The sequence below is a fragment of the Notechis scutatus genome, chromosome 1 (genome assembly GCF_049901735.1).
Source record: "Notechis scutatus isolate UNSWTSFEM ecotype Mainland chromosome 1, rNotScu1.2, whole genome shotgun sequence".
In the NCBI taxonomy this organism is placed as follows: Eukaryota; Metazoa; Chordata; class Lepidosauria; order Squamata; family Elapidae; genus Notechis; species Notechis scutatus.
The window spans coordinates 310,966,956-310,990,955 of NC_142009.1; the positions used below are offsets into that span (position 1 = coordinate 310,966,956).

At 40.8% G+C, this 24,000-nt stretch overlaps 1 protein-coding gene across 2 annotated transcripts in view; it reads left to right on the forward strand.

The window, feature by feature from the left end:
• The first annotated feature begins 667 nt into the window (after positions 1 to 667).
• AKT1 (AKT serine/threonine kinase 1) overlaps positions 668 to 24,000 on the forward strand; it is a 107,140-nt gene continuing 83,807 nt past the window's right edge. The window contains exons 1-2 of one of the 2 annotated variants that reach the window (XM_026670115.2): positions 668 to 1,160; positions 20,560 to 20,707. In XM_026670115.2, coding sequence (XP_026525900.1) covers positions 20,662 to 20,707 — 46 coding nt within the window. In that variant the 5' untranslated portion in view covers positions 668 to 1,160; positions 20,560 to 20,661. The remainder of the gene's footprint in view (positions 1,161 to 20,559; positions 20,708 to 24,000) is intronic. The other variant, XM_087952262.1, reaches the window with a different exon arrangement.

Consider the following 24,000-nt stretch of genomic DNA (forward strand, 5'->3'; position numbering starts at 1 on the left):
ACCTAGAAACTTAACTGCTCCACTTGATCTCCATTGATAACCAAGGGCTGGATGTCTGATCTATTCCTTCTGTAATCCACTATAAGCTCCTCGGTCTTATTAGTGTTGAGATCCAAGTTATTGTCTCCACACCACTAAAGCAATCAGTCCAGGTCATCTTGGTAGGCAGACTTACCCACCCCCCAGCTGAGTCCCACCACTGTTGTATCATCTGCAAATTTAGTAATAGTATTACTAACGTGAGTGGGAATTGCAGTCATGCACCTAATGAGTATAGAGTAAGGGACTCAACACACAACCCTGTAGTTTATTCCTATTAATGTTAAAATCTTGTATGAAGTTTGAATGAACAATTGTTTTCCCCTTTCCCATCATTTTTTGTATGTTACTTTTTTTTAAAAAAAGTACATTTTATCCAATGCAAATCGTTTTGAGATTTTTAACAATGAGAAGCGATGTAAAAATATTGCACAGAATTATCTGCGATTTATTCCTACACTGCCTACCTAACCCCAGTAAGGCGGGTCTGCGTGTCTCTCCTCCAGAGTAAGACCCATTGAGTTCAGGGCTAGGTAAACGCACCTAGGTCGGCAACCTCCAAACGCCAAAGCAGCACCGGGTGAACCGAGGAAGTAAAGAAAAGGGGCGCGTTGGTAAACCGGGAGGCGGGAGGCAAGTGGGCGAGAGCTTCCTGAAGGATGCTTTGTGAAGTCTGTACGTTGGCGCGGGAGGCTGCCGTTTGTTATTATTTATTTTAAAAAATTGAATGGAAACAAGGAGAGGAGCATGCCGGGCGGTAGGACCCCGCGGGCGTTCCGGGGAAGAGACAGAGAGAGTGTGTGCGCGAGTGAGTCAAAGAAGGGAAAGGAAGGGAAGCTGGAGGAACTGGGAACGGCAGCAGCTACGCGGTCCAAGCCCACAACGCCCAGCTTGCCTCGTTTCTCTCTTTCAAAGGGAGCCTGGATAGAGAACAGGAGCCCGAGCGCCTTCGGCCGCTGGCAACCTTTCTGGCCTCCATTCATTACCGATGCAGGCGAAGAGCTCCATGGGCTGATTCCCTGGGAGACCAGCGGTACCAGCAGCAAGGCGGAGGCGCCTGCAACAGCTCGCCTAGGCCTCGGCTCCGGCCAGCGGCTTTCATTGCAACCCTTCCAGGCCATGTAAGTGAGCCGTCGCGCCGTTCCCAGGTTAGAGATGGGGAGGAAGCAGCTATGGGGCCTGCTCTGCCTTTCGGCTGCCCTTGCTGGCTCATTGTCTGGAGCGCCCGGCCGGGCTGCGCTGCACCTCTTTCTGCTTTCCCGCTGCGTCTGGGGAAGCGGCTGGTTTGGCAAATGGCTCGTTGTAAAAAAGTGACTCTCTTTCTTGCTCAGAGGCCTGGCCGGATTCAATTTCTATATTCTCCCCCCGTTCTCCACATCCCCCCACCCACCTTTTAGTGCATTGCAGTGGCGGCGGCTGTGCTGGTGCTTGCTGCAGCTGCAGCTGGGCGCCAGGCTTTGGGAACGGGTTGCACCCGAAAAGGGAGGAAAAACGGCGAGGGGTCTCTCGGTGGGCGCGTGCAATAAGTCCTCCCCCCGGCGCCCTGCTTGGGTCCTCTCCGTTTGTTTTCTTTCCCATCTCCCTTTTTCGCCGGGACCGGGCAGTTGACTCTCGGGACAATTTTGACCCAAGTCGGAGGGAAGAGAGGAACTGAAAAGAATTTCCGTAGCGGGGTCTGCCTTTGCAAGAGAATCGGAAGCAAAGAATTGTTGCTCCGCTGGCTCCCCTCCCCTTTTCTCTGCGGTGTTTGTTTACCTCTGGCTTCCCCATTTGCTGGCCACAGCTGTTTGAGCAGGAAAGAGACAGGATCTCGCTTCGTCTTCCTTCTTTACTTCCTAGGTAGCCGAGTCTCTGCCTGCGCAGCAGCGAAGAAGGAGGGAGCTTTAAGGGAGCATCCAATATTTCTTTTCCTTCCCCCCGCCATTCAGCACTAGAAAAACCCAACGGCTCTCCCTGCGCCATCCCCTTGGGTTTGATTCGTTGATCCTACCTTGGGAAAAGACACGCGGTGGGTTCACACGTTATGTTTCTAAGATGCATATACCCAGACAACGTGAATGAGGCAAAGCCGCATGTCATGCTAGGAGGACGCATGTTGGATAGCTGGAATGGTCCCGTCTACTCATGTGGAGTGTGCTCAGTTGCTTGCCAAAGCCTGTGGCCCTGTGTAAACCCCCTTTGGAGAAAGTGAAATAACCAAGTATCCTTTGTTTAAAGTTTGATCAATTTACTTTTTAAAATAAAGCGGGTTTTTGGAAGCCAAATTCTTCGGTGAATACTGTGTGTATCTTGGACAGAACGTTAGAATTCATGGTTTTAATGTCCTGAAAATGCCCCATTGATTTGAACAGTATTCATGAAGTCATACAGATCATATAGTCTCTGCATTACAACATGTTCAGACTGTAAAGGTTCATAAACATGAGTAGTAGCTGCGCAGGAGGATATTTGTATGGGAGACTAACCGTCTATTGTTGGCTAATATATGCTCACCTCTTCATATATCCTTTTATGCACCATGTGAACCTAAAGCAAGTAACCTAAAGCAACCACCAATGAAATGTTCAGGAGCTGGAATTTGAAATGGAGGTTAGCTGTTGATTGCAAATTCCAGTTCCTGCCATTTTTGGCACATGTGTGTGTAAATGGCAGAGAACACTATGAACCTATACAGAAATAGTCCAGCCATACAAATACATCCAGTTTTCTTGCTGTGAACAATCTTGATAATTTAAAGATATGTTTTTGTGATGATAGAGGTAAGAGCTGAAAGGACTGTCCAGGGAGCAACCTGTGGTTCCAGTGACTGCTGGCAGATGGGTAATAGTAAGGCCAAGAAAAACTGCTTCTGCCTATGTCCTCCTCTTCTTTAATATGAGAACCATTGGTGGTTCATAGATTGCGCTGAGCCATGGTTTGTTTAGCCTTGGTTTATTGCGCACATCATAATTGGCTGGATTCACACTGTATAACTTCCCCAAGCCTAAACAATAGATGTGCAACTCCTGTAAGCTGAAAGATGATTTAACTTTGCATGCCATGTTAAGAATTGCATCCAAAAAGAGGTGGGTCCCCTTTTGGAAGGGATGTAGGAATTTTAAAGCTTAATATTAATATCAGAAGCATCTGCCACATTTAGAGCATCCATTTGCTCCTTAATGCTCTCTAAAATCCTCCCCAAAAGGAAAACAAACATGGCTTGGCTATTGCCCTTTTTGTACTCCTGCCCTAAAGCAGGGTATGTAAACAAAGTGGCTGGGTTCATCATGTTATGAACCAAAGCCAGATCAACCATATGACGTGTTATCATTTTGTGTGAACCTAGCCTGGTATTAAAACTAGGATCAAGAAAATCAGGATTCAGGTTCTTTCTGGAGAGTTCTTTGTATGATACCAGTTATTTTTTCAGTTTTGTTTCTTCTTTTTCTGTCTGAGTACATACTAGAAAGTAAACAGTAACTTTCAGGGAGGAAGAATTTCAATTTGAGGACAGAATCCGGTTGCAGTCAAATTTTGGTTTGTATAATTCATTCACCTTTGTCTTTGCTGTGAATATACCCCAAAAACAAGTCTCCTTTTATACTGTACCATAAATTATGGGTCTTTTTCCCCCAAGGCTGTCCAGGTTAATTATCACCACTATATTTGTTTACAGGTAAATGAACTTCAAAAGTTCCAGCTGAACTATTGACTTTCGATTCATAGCCACAATATTTTCATTTAGTTATCTTGGACCAATGGAGTTATTAATGTTTTAAAACCTTTGTGCCAGAAATGATGGCTGTTGAGGGAGATATTACCAGAGATAATATGTACTAGTATAGGAAAGACTCCATGAAATGAACATGGAAACCAAAATCAATCAAAATATTTCTGATTTACCTATATCAAATTTATATTCTGCTTTACTTCAGGGTGTTCAAAATAGTTTCCTTAAGATTTGTTTTTCATTTATTCTTGCAACAGTTCTTAGTGGTAGATCAGGAGAAAAAAAGTATCACAAGGTGAATTTTTGCCAAGGACAAAGTAAACCACAGGTTATCTGACACATGAATCAAATCCACCTAGGGTAAAGAAAAACTCTGCATGGTACCATAATAAACTAGCACATACTTAAGATTTTGTGCTTGAACAACAAATGTGTAGTAACAACCCAAGGTAATGGACAAATTGCTTTTTTTCTTTTATTATGTGGAGAACTTGCTTTAAAAAATTCAGTGCATTGACCCTTGACTTTCTCTTTTCTGTATTTTCAAGTTGTATAAGATGTTATCATGTCCAACAAAATAAATTGGTAGGATTTTAATGGAACATTTCTACATGCTAAGTGTGATTCAAGTCCCCTGCACAAAAGATTGGTTTATTTTACAATATGCATGGGAACTATCAGTAAACTGACAGGGTTTTACTTTTGCATTCCCCAAATGGTGTATAATAGGGAAGTCCCTGCACATTTCAAACTTTTCCTGGGCATCAAACAAAGTTACACATAGTCTTCTTCTTTGGAAATAATCTATTCATTGATATAGCGTAATAGCACATGGTATATTTGTGGAAGGTATCAGGTTAAATTTCTTGCATCCCAAATAAAAAATCCAAATAGGCAAATTGGAGTTGATGGTGACCAGTATAACAAGTGATTAAGGAATAGGTTTGGAGCAGGAAGCGTGACTTTAGGCCACTCTCTCCATTAGATGCTAAGCAACAGAAATTCCTAGGTTCAATCTTAACAAATTTAGAGCAGGCTGAGAAGATGAAACCCTATAAAGTTTATGTCTGTCTACTCTTTGGTTGATGGACCAGTGGTCCAGATCTGAAATTTGAGGTTGCAGGATGGCACATTAGTTTCTGAAAAATTGCCCTGTATACAGTATCTGCAATGCCTCCAGACTGTCATTGCAGCGCTGGCACAATGTTGTAAGTGGTTATGTACAAGAAGTACCTTTGCAGTGCTTGGTAGTTTGCAAATTTCTAGAGGTGCAAGTTACTCTGACTCTATGTAAAAGTGTGATAATATTAATGAAGTCAGAATATGCAGTCTGTATTCCTGGGTCTAAAGATGCTTTATTGATTCATTCATTCTGTATGACCTCCCATCTCACTTAAGTGGCATTGGATGGCTTATAACAGTTGACCATTTTGCTTTGCTTAAAAGTTATGGCTTCATCATATCTGTTTCCTTGGTATGATCATGTCTAATCTAAAATACAGTATTTATTGTCAACTTGCTCTCTTCTTCTTTCCTTTTTTTCCATTGTTTCATGAGGAGTTATCCTAAAAAGTCTGACTTGCAGTGGGATGCAGTAATGAAGGGTTAAAATTGTCGTGCCAAATAACACAGATTTGTGTGCAACATAACATATACATTTCTTTAAACAATCCTACTTGTGTTAAAATGGCACGAATACTTTTCCAGATGCAGAGATGCGGTGGGGGTGGGGGTTTCATAGGACTTTATTTAAAAACAATACTTGCAGTCTGAAATGGCGAGTGCAAGATCGTGCCAGCTTCTGTTATCACAATTTCTGTAATATGGATCGGTTTAAATGTCAAATTTTAAATGCAACTACAGCCAAATATTTCTAATTCAGGAACAGTTTTGTTTGCACATTTCAGTTAGCTTGCTGAAGCCATATATGTGCAGTAATGATTAACTGTATTCTGAATTGTCATTGCAATATATAAGCTGTTCTTCTGATTTTAGCTTTGGATATGGAATTGATAGGGACGTCTGATTCTCTGGATTTTGATATATCCTTTAGTTGCTGATTTTAAATATGGGTTATAGCTTGGCAGAAAGAACAGTTGAATTTAAGATATGGGATTTGTAGTTTTCATTATTTATCCTTATTTACTTTCATTAGTTATCCATTCTCTGTACCCTTAATAATTCATAAATCAGAAGTCAGTTTAGTTTACTAAAGGTTGTCGGTCCAGAAGCAGGGACAATGTTTATATCTGGTTTGGTGAGGGTTTACATGGGAGTTTTTCATCTTAGCAGTCAGGTGGTTAGGTTTAATTGAGAAAGAATAAACTCTAGAGAGGTGGAGATTTAAATCAAAGTATCCTTGATGTACAGTACTCCATAATCATCCTATTCCACTGGCTTTCTGCACAATGATGATGACTGTGATGAATGGTGGCTGGAGGTTTGTTTAGAGAAAGTAAAATTTGTAAAGTATAGAAAGAGGGGCTGTACTAAAGACTGTAGTATGTAACCTTGTGTATGAAAGTTACCTGTTACCGATGTTTTTACCTAGTTACAGTCCTGTTCACATTTCGAAGCATGAAATGAAAGGCATGTCCACTTTTCAAAATATTCCCTGCTAATCACCTGGAGGAAATTCTTGCTCACAATCTTGAGCTATTTGGAAGCATAGTAGAAAAAAAATAACTTGGAACTTGTCATACTACTTATTATTTGTAAATGAGCCATTTGGTGGGAGTGGAGAGTATGTTTTTATGTAAGAGTAGAAATGAGGCCTAGGAATGATATTAATTGACATATTTAATTGTTTGGATTTTATAGCACACACAAACGTTAAGAATACTCCAGTAATTTCAATTATACTTGGTTTCTTGGAAGGCAGCCCCATGAAGCTACTATTCCAGATAATTAATATTTATTCAGCCATGAAACTGTGCCCACTGTACAGGGTGGAGGGAGTAGTTGGATGAATGGTGGTATTCCTTTACTACCAGAATATTTTGCTCTGGAAGCCAGGAATCCTCTATTTATGTGTTAAATGAATCTGGAAAAGCCAAATCTGACTTTCACAAGCGTGTGAAAGTGCAAGTGGAAATTCACTTTCATTTTCTTTGAAAGACTCTGAAGGACCCAACAGAATATGCAACTAATGGGTCTGGCTGAGGAAGAGGTTCATGTTTTGACCTGAATGATCAAGTTATTGATCAGGAGGAAATCCTCTTCCTGAGACTGCAAAACAGCTGTCAGACTGGCAATACTGAATCCAACTCTCTCTGCCTTTGGGACATGCACTGGGCAACTTCCACAATCAAATGTCTTTGATTATTCTAAAGAGGCTGAAATAATTGGCTTAGAATTGTCATGGAATCTTCTTCATGGAATAGTTTCAAATGAGGACCAGATGGCCAACTTCGGGGAATAGTTTAGTAGAGCAAATGATTTTATTTATTTGTTAATAAATAAAGCCATATTTGTGTGGCTGTCCATCTACTGAAAGCTCCCTGAACAATGAATAAATAAAAACGAAACAAAATCCCAATCTGTAACATAAAAAGGAGCAATTTAAGGTTCCTAAGGAAGAAATTTAACAACCAATACACTTGCACCCATATCAGACTACATTGGCCCCGGTACCTGGAAGAATAGCAAGGTGTTAATGGTCTTCAAAATATCAGCAGGGTTGGAGTCCTCTGTGTCTCAGAAGCAGAAAGCTGTTCAAAAGATGGGTGCTGAGGCTGATAGGTGACAGAGAAGGAGCATACCCTAGCTCCCCCATCCAAAGTGACATTGCTTCACTGATGGGACACAGAGCTTGCCCACACTGTCCGATCTGATAGGATGGTAGAAACCATTGGGAGACGTGGTTCCACAATTGGAGTACATGGCCTACAATATCCATTTCAATTCACAACCATCTATTCTTGTTTAAGATGCATCTTTCTACCTTGTTTTTTTTTGTTGTTGTTTCTTTTGATGTGATTGCTGCTTTCGTGTGGGGTTTTATAATGTACGCTTTAAATTTTCCTATATTTTATTTCTGTTCTGTAATTTTTTCATTCCATAATTTCATTTTTCAGATGAAGAGCTGTGCAAACCGAATTAATAAAAAAGTAACTAGTATCATCGGCTTCCCTTGCATATGACAAAAAGAGAAGGAATCTCTTTACATTTTAAGTGATTATTGATAGAGATCAGCATTTTGTGACAGCCAATTAATTAATTTACAGGAGTGTCTTGTGAGCAGGGATTTCTTGGCTCTTGTTTATGTGGAGGGCATTGAAACTCTACTTCTGCACTATGTCCATGTTTACATGAGTAGCTTAATAAGACCACAGTTCACAAGCTGTACCTTACATTTGTTGTGATAACATTCAGGAAAAGGGGATCAACCCTTGTGGCAGTGGCAGGTTTAAACAACATCATTTTTAAACTTTCCCCACCCAACACCTATCTATTTAGTTGAAAGATCAAGTAAAATAACTCGCAGAGAATTAAGAATGGTACTGCTGCTGATTGATATCACATATGTTGAGGCTTGATTTGGCTTTTATTTTCAATACTTAAAGCCATAAACCATGATTTGTGGATCGTAGTGCCTGGATTCAAGCGGGCTGCAAAACCTGTATATAATAAACCTGTCAGCTGGTGCTCCATTCAAAATCCAAGAAAGAAATACTTAGACTCCTTTAATCAGAGAAAAGATATCTTTTACTGGAAATCAAGTGGTAGCAACAAAAGAATTCTGAATCTGAGAAAATGGGCGTGTAAATCACATATACAAAGTAATGGCAACGTTCCCATCCCCAATAGTTCAATTGGCTCATCCAATTAAAAGTTGTGTTGATCATCATGTGGGCATCTCCAGGTGGTGATGAGACTTCTGTCCATTGACCTTGACATAGTTTGATAAAGGGTTGCAGCTGCGCATAGCATAGGATAGAAACCTAAGCAAGAATGTAACCACCCCCCAGTTTATACAGTTCTGGTTTGTAACACCTCCAGCTCACTTCCCATAACCACTCCCCCCTCCTCCCCCCATTACTTACGACAGCCGAAAGATGCAAAGCAAAGGGAGAAAATCTTGAAGGCTGACAAAACCACATTATAGCATTCTTATATTATTGAACTACATCTTCCATCAGACTTCACTATTAGCCATGTTGCCTTAGGCATGCTAGAAATTGTAATATATTTGGAAGGTCAAGATAGATTACTGTTGGTTTAACATAATCTATGATTCTTCAAATTTAGGTCATCCTAAACAAAAATGAAATGGGAGTGAGTTTTGAGTCAAATAATGTTGAGAGCCATAGGTTTCTCCATTTCAAAAAAATATTTTGAAATAAAATAGGAACAAATTTCCCCTGGTTTTGTTGCGAAATTATGGTTGTTTAATAAAGAGAAATAGGTTATATAAACTAGTAATTGGTTTAACAGGAGGTAACCATCCACAATAGCAGCACCTAATGATTGTGCTGATGTTGTGTAAAACTAACAGGGTCAAAAATGTTTAATTCTTGGCTAGCTGACTTCTAGAGGATCCCATGGCTATAGACTAGATGGGGAAGTTAGAAAAAATACATTGAAAGAAGGTGGTGAAAAACCATTTTTACATTGTTGCCAAGAAAACTACCTGGACTGGTCTGTGTAGATACAGGAGTCAAGCTTAACTTTAAGGCAGGGTTTCCCAACGTTGACAACTAGTCAGCTATGAATAGCAAGCAATAAGCCTAAACTGTAATCCCAAAACCTGATCCAAGAGAACTGTCTTTATTTTTTCCCCAATAGAAAAGGGCCATTCTGATTGCAAGGGGGAGTCCCATGGGGTTATCCAAAATGCCAGTGTATCCATCCAACATCCACTACCCAGCACCATCACCAACCAGATGGGAGGGTAAGAATCAGAAGTACATCTTACCAAATTGAATATACAAGCAAATTATACTTGGAACAATCCAAAGATGACACAGAGGTACTTCTAAGCCATGAAGGGCTTTATAGGTCAGATAACACTTTGACTTGTACTTAGAAACCTATTGGTAACTAGTGAAGCCCCCTAGAGCAGGGCTATCAAACTTGCAGCCCGTGGGTCGGATGTGTCACACGCTGGCCACGCCCACGCCCGGTTTAGCGAAGGGGCAAAAATTCACGATACGTCATGTGACACCGCGAGTTTTACACCCCTGCCATAAGAGTAACTGTGATTCTGCTAAAATGGCTGTTGGCCAGCTGCAAATAGGCATTTTGAACCAGCTGTAACTTCCAAGCAGTTTTCAAAGGCAGCTCCATGAAGACAACACTGCAAGAATCCAATGGTAAAGTGATAAGAATGTGATTGATTACCTCCAAGGTATCTCACTTTAAAAACAGTTGCACTTGAGACACCAGCCAAAGTTGGGGAATGCTTCTGGCATCAGTCTCTACCTGCTGTTATTCAGAAACCTGAAGTCTAAGGGATCCTCCAACCACGCTCTTTCTAAAGACCAAAAGTGGGATTAACCTGGAACTAAAGAGATTTCTGAATAACAGCCAAACTGGTTTTTTTGGGGGATACAATTTCACTGTTTCATCCCATCCAGTCTCTCGCATCCTCCAAATATCACATTAAGAACTTTGCTACATCTCCTGCTCAGCTCAGGGTGGAGATGTCCTTCACCTTGAATTGATGGTGCCTCCTGGCACAGAGCATGATTGACGGGTTGAAATACAGTATAGGAGCACACAATACTGTAATGTGATTTTATTTATATTTGTAATTTAATTATATTTAACTTTCATGCATATTTTAAAAATTCAGATTATTTTTGCAATCTCTTAAGAGGTACTTTCTAGAAAACATTTTATTTTTTGGGGGGGGGGGGTATTCAGAATGATGAATAGTATGCACACATTATATGAATTTGATTTCGATTGAAAATGAAAGGCATGAATTCTTACCATTTTGAGGTACATGAAACTGCAATACTAAGCTTTAAAATAGGCTTACTAGTGTACAATTTTTGAAAAATAAAGGGCCCCAGTTCTGTTCACTCTAGGCAAAAACAGGGAAATCCCAGCTATCTGCTTTACATTATAGCTCTTGGATCTTGCCTTTCCCCTAAGTGTGCTGCCTAGCCATATTATCCTGTGGTATTTTTGAGTCAGCTTTATGAATTAGTCAGTTCTGAGTTACAGTGAAGGCTTGATTTGCTGAAGGGAGATGTGACTGTTTATCTCAACTATCCATTAAATGCATTAGTACAGGTAGTCTTCAACTTACAACAGTTCATTTAGTGACTGTTCAAAGCTACAATGACTCAGAAGAAAAGTGTCTTAAGACTGTTTTTCATACTTATGGCCTTTGCAGCTGTCCTATGGTCATGTGATCAAATTTCAGATACTTGGCAACTGACCCATATTTATGAAGGTTGCAGTGTCCTTGGGTCATGCAATCCCCTTTTGTGGCCTTTTGGCAAACAAAGTAAATGGAGAAGCCAGATTCATTTAACAACCGTGTTACAACTTAACAACTGCAGTGGTTCACTTAACGACTGTGGCAAGAAAGATTGTAAAATGGGGCAAAATTCACTTTACTATCCCATTTAGCAACAGAAATTTTGAGCTCAATTATGATCATAAATGGAGGACTACCTGTGCCTCATTTAAAAAAAATACATTGTTTAGAATCTATGTGGATGTTGTAATGATAAAGTTAATGTACACTTAATTTTCTCATCTAGATTATACGAAATGTAATGGGTTGTCTGCTATTAGTGGGGTTTGTTAAAAAAGCATACACCTGAGTTCGCCTCCTTCGGACTGGGTGGGTCTGCCGAGTGGCAGCAGCCCACAGCAGGGCCCAGGTGCATCAGGTGCGTGAGGGGAACATGCTCTACATGCAGGCCAAGGGCAAGACCCACAAGGGGGCCAAGGAGAAGATGACCAATGGCAACCTGCTCTCAATCACAAGCAAAAACAGACAGTGGGGCAGAGTATGCACATCCAGCAGTCCACATCATGTGTCTCCCCCGCGCCTGCTGCTGATGCTGCTGCCACACCTGCTTGGATGGCCAGCCTGGTGGAGTAGTTTCCGGAGCTGCAGAGTGCACGAGCTGAGGGGCCAGCAGGCTCTGGCTAGTGCTGGAAACCATCCCCCCCCCCGCACGCAGAAAGGTCGGTGAGCACGCAGAAAGGTCGGTGAGCACACAGTGGCCAATGGTTTCTGGCAGCAGCTGCTCTACCCCCTGCCTCACCTCATCCCTCACCTCATCCCCACAGGCGCCCCCCCATGCAAGCGATGAGCTGGCCACGCCTCCAGGCCTCGCCCAGTCACCGATGACCACTCCAGCTTCCTCCCCCGCCCCCTCGGGGGACAACCACAATACTGATACAGTCCTCAATGAAATTGAGAAAGAAAGAAAAAATGGAATGGTCAAGCCAAAGTCCTAAACTTCATCAAGAAGTTGCAGGACTTAAAACAAGCAGTTAATGCTAGAAACTGAATTGAAGTACTTCGCTATGGAAGAATGGATCAAAATACCTGCAGAACACTGAGAGACCAATTACCAGTCACAAGAAATATTTGATTGTACTGTACTTATTGCAAATAAAGATCATTCTGTACAGCCATTAAGGAAGTGATTACTTTTTTGCATTGACATATCACACATTGAATTACTTTGTTTATGAAACAAATGCAAGTAGGCACCAACCTCTGATAGTGTTTGTTTACCCGAACTCCCTTTCTATATCAATAGGGCTCACATGGAGCTCTGATTACTTAAAGTGGCAGTTGCATTTAAAAATTCCGAAAATCCAAATAGTCATGAATACTTTTTCACAGCACTGTCTAGATGTCGTAAGGAGGCTTTTAAAAAATAACAATAAATCTGTCCCCAGCATACAACCAAAGTGCACCTTACAGAGTATGGATGGACGGATTGATACATTCATTCATTCATTCCACCAACTAAGCCATTTACAACCCCAGTTTACAATACAATTACCTTGATCTAAAGGGATTCTGACAATATGTATTTTCTCATCAGAATTATATTTTGGATATCAGTAGCTTAAATATTATGGTGAATACATAAATATATAATGTTAAATCAGAAATGCTGGTGAATGTTTACTGTACTTTTATTAATCTACGAGGTGGCATATTTCTGTTACTGTATAAACTTTCATAGAAGTTTCACATCTTTGTACTTTGATTTACTTTTACTGCTCTTATCACATGGCCAGTAGCTAAGAAAACAAGATATGGTCACCTTGAATGACCCGTGTTCACAACAGTTCTACAAATTATTTTCCAAGTGAAGGTATTTGCATCCATTTTATTTATTGGTTTACTTTTTATAATTTGTACCATCGTTCATCAAGGAAAACTCTTTTTATTTTTGATATATGATGACTGGGATGAAAACTTCTAATAATTTAGGGCATTTGGGGAAACACGTTGTGTGCTTTCTGGGGCAAACCTAAGTTTTGCATAGTTGCATATTAACAAACATGCTCCATTATAGCCTATTCAGAATAAATCATTGTTGATTGCCAAGTTACATTGCTTCTATAACATTATTGCTCTGGCTTCGTTCCTTCCTGAATGTGAACTATTTTGACTCCTGCATGTTATTTAATTTAGAGCAAAGGTATGTAGAATTTGTTTTCTCTACTCTGTGAAGTTAAACTTTGTAGAATGGTGAAGATGAGTGGTGCAATCTATTGCACATGTGTTCATACCTAAATGCCACTGAGTTCTATAGCGTCTTTGCAAACCTTTTTCTTGGCTTTGTACTGTCAAGTGAATTCTATACAATTGAACATAAAAATAAAAAAATGAGACTTAACATTCAGGGAATTTTTAATGTTGAAAATTCAACAAATGATGTCATTTCTTAGCTATTTACATTGTGAGAAACTTGGGCAGATACCTCTAGTAGATACAGGAAATTATTGACTTTGTACATGTAGCACATTAATCTTAGCTGCAGATAAATAACAAAATGTCCCACTATATTTCTGGCATTGAACAGGTAGTCCTTGTTAACAATGGTAATTGAGACTGGAATTTCCATCGCTAAGTGATGCAGTTGTAAATCATGTCATGTGACCATGACACTTAATGACAGCAGTTCTGGCAGTCCCTGGTTACTATTATTAAATGAATCATCATGAATCGTTAAGTGAGGAGCTTACATGACTGAGTCTTCTGACTTTGGACTTTCTGCCGGCTTCCCCATTGACTTTGTTTGTGGGAAGCCAGCAGAGAAGGTTGCGAATCGCGGTCATGTGACCATAGGATACTACATTGGTTGGAAATCCAGGTTGGTTTCCAAGTTTTTATATTGTGACTGCAGGACACACTGTGATGGCTGGAACTTCATGGACCAATCATACTTACCATTAATTCAGCACTGCTGTTTAACTGAGGACCACCATAGTACCTTTAGAGATGAGAGCTGGGACAGCTAAGAAGCTGCACGTAGACCCCAAATTGCTTCTGGCCTTTCATGTGAATCCAGCCTCCTTTTGACATGGCTTTACAGTGAATCACTTCTAGCCATAGGTGAACTGGAGTTTAGTCTTGGGGGAGGGCAAACAGCTTATTTCATCATTTCTCTATTTCACTTTCATAGAAAAACACCACATTGAAGAACAGAGACATTGGTGTCATTTCTTCCTTGGCTTACTTGGTAGCAATTTGTATTGATTTACTAGCTATTTATAGGGGACGCAATGGCTCAGTGATTAAAGATACTGAGCTTGACAGCTGGAAAACTGGGTTTGAGCGCCATGCAACAGGATGGGCTCCTGTTACTTGCCCCGGCTCCTGCCCACCTAGCAGTTTGAAAGCATGCAAATGCAAGTAGATAAATAGGTATCACTTTGGTGGGAAGATAACGGAATTCCATGTGCTTTTGGCACATAGTCATGTCAGCCACGTGATCGTAGAAATGTCTTCAGGCAGCTCTGGCTTCCTCGGCTACATTGCCTGTGAGTCAGGGGTCGCCTTTTGGACCTCAGGGACCACCAAACTCATAATTTTAAATCCTGCAGACTAGAGACCCTGGGAAAATCCCCAAACAAGTCTGCAGGAAAATTCCCCACCCTGTTTTCATTCCGATCAATCATTCTTTATTTGGGATCGCAGGATACTGTCTCCAGCTTCGTTCTCAGGAGGGGAGAGACTTTTGGCTTCATGCAAGGAAAGCAGCAGAAGTAGCAGAAGTCTTTCTTTCTCTCCCCCAAATTCTGCCAGAAATGAGTCTTTGTGAGACTTATTGTGCCAGTGCAGCCTCTTGGAGCAGGATGCCTTGCAGGGTCCCAAAGACTCATTTCTGGTGGAGTTTAGGGGAGAGAAAGAAAGACTTTTGCTGCTTTCCTTGCATGCAACCAAAAGCAGAAGAAGAAAGAACAGAAAGAAGCAGCCCGGTGGCCAGGCCAGGTGAGTGGGGCAAGTTCCCCCCTCCACCCTTTCCCTCCTCCCCTCACTACCTTGTGTTCACAATGCAAGCAAAGCAAGCCTTATATTCCCATGGGCCATGTGGGTGGCGTAGCCTTGTGTTCCCGCTCAGCCTGGATTAATTGCTTTGGGGTGTGCTTTGGGGGTGACATTTCTCTGCAGACCACCAAAATTTTCTCGCGAACCACCAATGGTCCCTGGCCCACTGGTTGGCAACCACTGCCTTAGAGTGTATAAGGAAAACCTTTGCCTGTACCAGCTACTTACCAGATTAATATGGTTTCCAACAAACTTAGGCTGCAAGATTGTCCTCTTAACAAGATTCCACCTCTTCTAACTTTCTTGCATTGTACTTAAATGTATATTAGCCTTGAATAATAGGCTAGTCTTACTGATTGGAGATGTGAAGCTCTGGAGACAATGTTGAGCAACTGTATTTTTGCATTATTTTGTATGTCAGATTTGTTGGAAAAACAGTGTCAGGGCATTTAGTAGTACAATTTGAGGACACTACATTGAAGCCTCGCATGGTTTTGTGGATTTCTCTCCTAGTTTTTGGATGCCTCCAGGTCAACTGATTTAACTAATTGCAGAGTGAACTCAGTTGAAGAAAAAAAAAGAAGCAATGACTATATTCGCAAATGTGAAGTACAAATAATCCTTGATCAACAAACACTATTTAAACTATCTATGACAGATCTCTTAAAAAGCCACATACGACCCATCTTTGAAGTTATGGGGACCCACACCTCGTGATCACGTGATTGCAGTTTAGATTGCAGCTTGCATTTACAACTGCTTAAGGTTCTCCTGCAATCACAACACTGTAATTTGTGACTTTTTTTATTCGTTTTCTGAGAATAATTGGCCATTTGAAAGAATGAATTTGTTTAATAACCATTTGATTTTCGTAACAACTACATGATTCAGTTTATGACTGTTGTAAAAAAAAAGATGGTGCATCAACTTACAATTGCGACTTACAAACTTACAGCCAAAATTCTGGGCTCCACTATGGTCGCAAACTGACCACTACCTTTACTGCCTGATACTGCAGTCATCCATTCAGAAGTACTGTGTGAGTCAGTGCAAGGCAGCTTTAGAAAACATTGAGTGGGAAAATGCTAAAACTGAGGATATGAAAGATACTTCTGCTTCAGCTACAATGCTGTGCTTGGAAGTGAGGTTTTTCTCTCATGATAATAGACTTTTGTTTCACTTCCTTGGTGAATTTGCATAGATTTACATTCAGTTTTGCTAACAAGCAGCAGATAAGACATTTCCTTAAAGGAAAAATAACTACAGTGAGAAGTTCGTTGCTAAGGTGCTAAGTTTTTATTTTGCTTTGTTTCTTAATTGATAAATACCAGGAAAAGATACGGCTTTCTCTGAACTGCTGCTTTTGAACTCGGTAGATAGCAGCTTTTTTATTACAGTAGAACTGTCCGTATTGACATTGCTCTATTAACTATTGCTGCCAAAAGAAAGCTTTCTTGTTGAAATTTTCAGTTTAGTGAGATAGGAGTCAGCAGCTTATTCCTAGGCTGTTTTTAGTTTCATTATTGTATGGGTAATTCTCACTTAAAGACCATTTGTTCAGTGACAGTTCAAAGTTATGACGGCATTGAATGGATGGCATTAATGACCAGTCCTTGAAATTATGGCTGTTGCAGTGCCCTGGTGGTCTTGTGACCAAAATTTGGGCACTTGGTATCACGCCCTTATTTACGATCATAGGAGGTGCTTCAACTTTCCCCCACTGCTTATTTCCCCTCATCTCTGCCTTTTTGGCTGTTCTGCACTCCACCACCCTGTCATCCCACACTCCCATCACCACAACTGCCCACAGCTGATCTTCCTCCCACCATTATTGAGCCACATCTGGCCTGGCCCTTTGCAAAACTTTCTTCCTGACTTCTCAAAGTCACCCAAGGCCTCAGGGAGAAGGTTCCACATGGCTAACAGCTGCCTTACGAATGGCCAGGTGGACACACTTTGTCAGCAGGACGGAAAAGATGGTGAATTTGGGGCAATGGAGCACAGGGTGTCTTGAAGTCCTCACCCCTGGACTGGCTGCCCTGACCCTACGCTGCATTCAGCAGCCACTTTTTAGAATAGAATAGAATTCTTTACTGGCCAAGTGTGATTGGACACACAAGGAATTTGTCTTTGGTGCACAAGCTCTCAGTGTACATAAAAGTTGTAAGTGATAAATCATGATCGTAGTCATCATAAATACATTAATCATAAATCATAAGATACAACACTTAGTGATAGTCATAGGATACTAAATAAGCAATCAAAATCACTAGGAAACTAAATAAAACAATGCAAATAGTAAAGATACAAGCAACAAGGTTATAGTCATGAGTAGAAAAGGAGGTAGGTAATAGGAAGAATGAGAAGAAGAATAGTACTAACAGTCTTAGTAAATAGTTTGACGGTGTTGTGGGAATTAGTTGTTTAGCAGAGCGATGGCATGCGGGGGAAAAACTGTCCTTGTGTCTAGTTGTTCTGGTGTGCAATGCTCTATAACATCGTTTTGAGAGTAGAAGTTTTAAACAGTATATGTCCAGGATGAGAAGGCTCTGGGAGTGGGAAAGGTCTTTTGCCCCCTCCTACCCACAGCAGCAGCCACCCCCACCTGGCTGTCCTTGTGCTGGGCCATAGCAGTCACATATTTGGTCACTGGCCTGTTTGTGAGCCCTCCCCAACTTCCTGACAGCTTCTCGGTAATCTTTGTTTGTTGAATGCTGCCAGGAAGACACAAGGTAATCTTTGCTTAACAGTGACAGCAGAGTTTGCTGAGATTGCCATTACAAAGCAATGAGGTCATGGGTATTGTAGTTTACAACCGCATCACTTAGCGATGGAAATTCCAGTCCCAATTATTGTCATTAACTGAGGATTTGTTATGGGGACTTGTTACGATATGGAAGTTATGATCCAATATATGATGATATTTTAAACTGAGTTGATGTTAGAGCTTTTATCAGTGGGTCTCACTAACTTACAGTCCTTGACTTACAACCATAAAATTGAGCTAAGAATGATGGTCTTAAGTCATGGCATCCTGTGACCAGACCTGACTTTTTAAATATTTTTGCTGCAGTTTAAGTGAATGCCATGGTTATTAAGCAAACTAAATGCTGTGGTCATTTAGTGAATCAATTTTCTCCAATGGTTGTTTTTTTTTTAATGATAACTGGAAGTAAGCATTGGAAATGGTAAAAAGTGTCCCAAATCACAGTCATGTGATCGTGAGACACTGTGAATGTCCATAAAGGCGAGTCAATTGCCAAGCATCCAAAATGTGATCATGTGACCATGGGTTGTGTGTGGCCATTGTAACTTCAAGAAAAGGTCCTATGTACCTCAGTGTAACATTGAATGATAAGTAACCAGTCATACATTGAGGACTACCCATATATTAACCATACTGCTTTTTCAGTTTTTCTTATCAGTGCTCCAGGATGATGTCTTTATTTATGAAGAATTAGGTTGCAGCCATGCATCATTTTTATTTTCTAGCAATGCCTGCAGAGCCTGTAAAGTCAATAGCAAAGATTGATGGTGCATTTTGAAATATGCCAACTTCCTGTTGGATATCAAAATTTTATTCTGGGACAAAAAGACTGGCAGGTGCACTTGAGTTCATGTTGTTTGGTTCTGGAGGTTTTTATTTAATCATAGCCGTGTTGTATTTGAACTGAGAAATAACAAATTCCAGCTTCAGAACAAATCAGAGTCTGAAATGGGTTTAATGTTGAAACTTATTTTAAACCTGGTGTCTGGTTTCCCATAATTCTGAAGACTTCCAAAATGTATTGCAAAACACTGAGCAGTAAAGAAGGAAGAACAGAACTGTATATGTACAACATAAGGCTTATTACATGTCTTAGCTTAATAACCTAAAATTGTAATTTGAACTGAGTTATGCCTACTTTATTTGGCATTGTGAAGGCCTTGCTTTTAAATCTTTCCTCTGCAGTCTGATTATACTGTGATTGTCAGTTAATTGTCCCCTGTCAACCTCAACGACCAATGTACAAAATGGGAAAATAAAACTCAGCTTTGAGTTTTGAAAACAGTTCCAACCTTCCATGATACAGATAGTCCTTGACTTACAATCACATTTGGGACCTGAATCTTGGTCATTAAGACACCATATGACTTTTTTGTTCAGCAGCCACAATCCCAGGCCTCCCAGTTGTGGTCATTAAGCAATCACTTGGGGTGCCTCAGGGGGCTATGGGCTCACTAGTGGGCAGAAGCCCTCTACATCCCACCATGCCTGGTCCACTTATCTTTTGTCTTTTTCTGCATCTGATGAAAGAGTTTTTCTAACCTCCAGAACTATCACATTCCTTAGCTTCCTGGCCATAAAAGAGCCTCCCTAACCTTAGGAATGATCATTCTGAAGGCTAGAGAGGCTCTTTCTCCAAACCAGGAAGCTAGCAGAGGCAATCATTCTCTTTACAAAATAGCGTCTGTTGCATACAAAGTCTGTTATATCAAAGTCTGGTAAATTAAGATTTCAGTATCCAAAGCAAGAAATGGGGAGTACGAGAGCAATAGCAACAAACATGTAATTTCCCTTACCCAAATAAACAGAGCAGTTGGCTAGGTTCACACAATTACTTATAAGCTATACACCATGGTTTACAAACTACAGTGGCTGGGCTCCCATATTGCATTTAACCAAGAGTAAAGAAACCTCTTGGATGAGTCTTATCTTTGTTTTATGTTCCACAGAATCATATATATTTATTTGTACATTTTCAAGAATTTATCTGAATCCAAGGAGGGAGCAAATATTTGCATCCTGTGGCTGGGCCCTGTTTTTGTTTTGCAAAGTAAAACAAAATAAGGCTAGGGTGCACAGGTGACTTAGGTTGTGATATAGAAAGCTCTCAAACCTAGGTTTTACACATAGATGCAGCCCAGATAGTGTTCAGTGTTGAGATAAGAGTCAACACCTGAAGTGCCAAAACAGCTAAATAGTGTGATAACAGAATGTTTAAGTAAACTAAAATATAAATGCTGGGATTTATATGTAACACTGGAAAATCTTCATTTCGACAATTCTCCATAGTTCAAGATCTTATTGAGATTGATTTCTTTCTGTCCAGATGATGTAGCATCTTAACTACTGAAATCATTTCCATATTTGCTGATCCCATGAATATGCGAGATCCTTAAATACAAATCACTGCCCTTGCTGTTTCTTTTCCTTCCACTTGTATGTTTTGCTCTGGGTTTTGCTTGTGTTTCAGGCAAAATAAATCATCATATATTTCTGTTATTAACCTGTGTTTTTGTTTACACGAGATTGATGCTGTGCTATTCCTTCTCTTTTCATTAGGTGTAGCTGAAGAAAAGTAGAGGAGGAGGAGGAGTTGAATCCTTTTACCTGCAGCGAAGGGGTGGAACTTTTGGCAACCAACACAGCTGAAATTCCGCCATTATGAATGAAGTCGCAATAGTGAAGGAGGGATGGCTGCACAAAAGGGGTAAGCATCTTCGGAATCCATCCTTTCATTCTTCTTATTCAGGGAAGACCAGGTACTGCCAAAAAAGTCAAGGGGGGGGGGTCGCAACTACATAATCATAACTTTGCCCCTTCCTACACACACACACACACACACACACACATACCAGTGGTGGGATTCAAAAACTTTTACCACTGGTTCGGTGGGTGTGGCTTGGTGGGTGCACCTTGTGCGCCTGCACACACTTTGCATGCACGTGCACGCCAAACACGGACTTTGTGCAAGAGCAGAGGCGTTTGCGCAGGCGCAGAGGCGTTCCAACTCACAACCTACAAGCCTGCACTCTCCCGGTTGCTTCAGCAGCTGCCGCGCAGCACTCTGCTGTGCCGCGCAAAGCAGCTGCGCTTCAAAAGCAGAGTATCGATAAAGGTGAGCATGGGAACCCAGGTGGGCAGGCCCAACAGCAGAGTGGTGGAGAGAACCGGTTTGGTCTCTGCTACTCATTGCCGCTAGACCGAACTGGTAGAATACCATCACTGACTGACTGACTGACTGACTGACTGACAGACAGACACACACACACACACACACACACACGTATGTATGTATGCAGAGAGAGAGAGAGAGAGAGAGAGAGAGAGAGGATATGGTAGATGGATGGATGGATGGATGGATGGATGGATGGATGGATGGATAGATAGATAGATAGATAGATAGATAGATAGATAGATAGATAGATAGATAGATAGATAGATAGATAGATAGATAGATAGATAGATAAGCCTATAGGCGGTATCAGTGTACAGGTTCAAACACATATTACCAATAAAATTCCAAACAAACAATTTAAAATTGGAGTAGGGTAAAATACAATAGTTATAGGATAAAATACAATAATTGAATACATAAATATGTAAAAGGAAATAAAATGACATAAAATTATATTTCTGCATCACCCTTGCAATCTGCCCCAATCAGACCCACATATAACCCATGTAAAAAAAGGAGTGAGTTTTTGATCGTGCAGCCATGGCTGCTCTTTTGACTTTCCTGATTTTCCCCTTCTACCCCTATGGATCCCATGCTACCTTTAGTCCCTTTAAACCTGCCTTTTTGCCACATTTTGTAAGCTGCCTTAAACACCAGGTGATGGAGGAACAGTAGGAGTAAAAGCAGCGAGTGAAATTCAGTTAAAAGTCACTAAAACAAAATTGCTGTGTTTGTTTTTCTTAAACTTTATTATGGTCATAGACCAGCATAAAAGTGCTTTGTTACATTTCAGTGGTCCAGCAAAATAGTAAAATACTAGTCTTCAGAAGCTGAAGTGGGATACTCCTGAAGCTGTTTAGATAAATGCTCCCCCAAATAAGGAATGGTAGCCAAGTGGAGAAAAAGGGATATTTGCCTCTTGTTGCAAGAAAGTTTTGTGTTGTTACCGCTACTGTAATAAACAGGTTACATCTATTCAAGCTGGCAACCACAGATGTATGAATGAGGCTTCCTGTTTTGTGCAAGATTTTTTCTGGGAAACAAAACAAAAAGTAGAAATGGGAGTGCTTGTATTTTATGGGCTTCTAAAGCAGACCTCAGTAATTCTTTTAATTCAGAGGAGGAGGTGTTTGAAGTTTCAAGAGTATTAGGCTCCTTTTTTGCAAATTTACTAGTCAAAATAACACTATTTAGCAATAACCCATTCCTTTAGCCCTTCAGATGGTTCTCCAGCACCCCAGAATTTTCTTTTCCATTTCTTATCTTGAATAAGTGGATATACTTCCATGCAATCCGTTTACCCAGAAGAGACATAGACATCTGCTGAGTTGCTGATCCAGCTATCTGCAGGTGCTGTAAAAGTGAAGAAGTAGACTATTTTTCACTACTCTTACCACCACAAAATAACAAAGGTTCTCACTTTTGCCTCGTTGGCTTTGGTTCTAGTCTTCCTCCAGCAGTGTTCTAGGTGCGCTGTCTCTTCTCCTGGAGTTATTCTGTAAACCAGGGCGCCCTATGAGATCCACAAACACAGAAAGTTCACATAGGGATTATCCAGTCCAAGTCCCTTGTCACATGCTCATTCCAAGTTGCAACCAAGGCCTCAACTGAACTAGGCATCTCAGGAATAATTCCAAGTTCCCTCTGATACCTTAGTGCAGGGGTGAGGAACTATGACCCTTTTATGTCCTATGGACTTTTAACTCCCAGAATTCCTGAGCCAGCATGGCTGGCTGGGAAATTCTAGAAGTTGAAGTTCACAGGTCATAAAAGGGCGATAGTTCCCCACCCTGCCTTGGTGGATTCATCAGTAATCTAGGATAGACTCTTCCCCTTTGCAGTAGGGGTTGACCTCATAGAATTATAGAGCCAGAAGGCAAGGAAATGATGTTAACTTCCCCCAACTCCAGATCATATTGCAACTACTCTTATGTCCTTCGTTGACATCAGGTCCTCCTTCAAAATGTCACTGTTTAAAAGGGTCATTAATGGGAAGCTGTCATGCTGCAGAACAAAATATTTGCCCTCAACGTAATCTCTTATTTCTAAGAGAGCCTCTAGGTCGCACATAGTACTCTAGAGATATTTTGAAAATAAAAACAAGTGACTGATTTTCTTTTACAGCAGTTATAAATTATTTTATCATATCAATTGGTAATGTTTACATTTTATAATCTGTTTTAGAACCACATGTCGTAATTTCATTTTTTTCTGTTTCAAGCAAAAAGAAAAATCAATAAAGAGGTACTTTGACAAGGCAGCACTCTCTCAGACGCTGTTGGTATGGAATTTGGAAGTCTTCCTGGGCAGCTCCTGTTGCAAGTAGCAGCTATGGCTGAAGGTGGGGGTGGCTTTGCACAGGTTTAACAGGTGTGCACTCTTTCCTGGATCAGGAGGCCTTCCTCACTGTCACACACAGCTCAGTCACCTCTTGACTGATCACAGGTCTTTGGCAAGGATAACCAGTGCCCCTTTCTTCCTTTTTATTTTCCTCTGGGTCTGTTCCCAGGCCACACTTAGAGAGAATAATTGGTATAGTAGACCAAACCTTATCCAGTTGGAGCTCCCACAAGCATAACCTCACTTTCCCCATCTATACTGATTAAAACTCCCTGCATAGGAAGCAATAAATGTGCTATAAAATGGTGACTCCAAATCCCAGCACTTTCAGACAATTTAGAGTCATCATTGAAAACTCCTGAGAAGCAAATGCAAGGCTCTTTGTCTGCAAAAAAAAAAGAGGGGAAAAAATGCAAACACGCTACAGCAGCTCGGAGGAAAGTTAACACAGACACAATGAAGTCAAAGTTATTGTCATACTATAA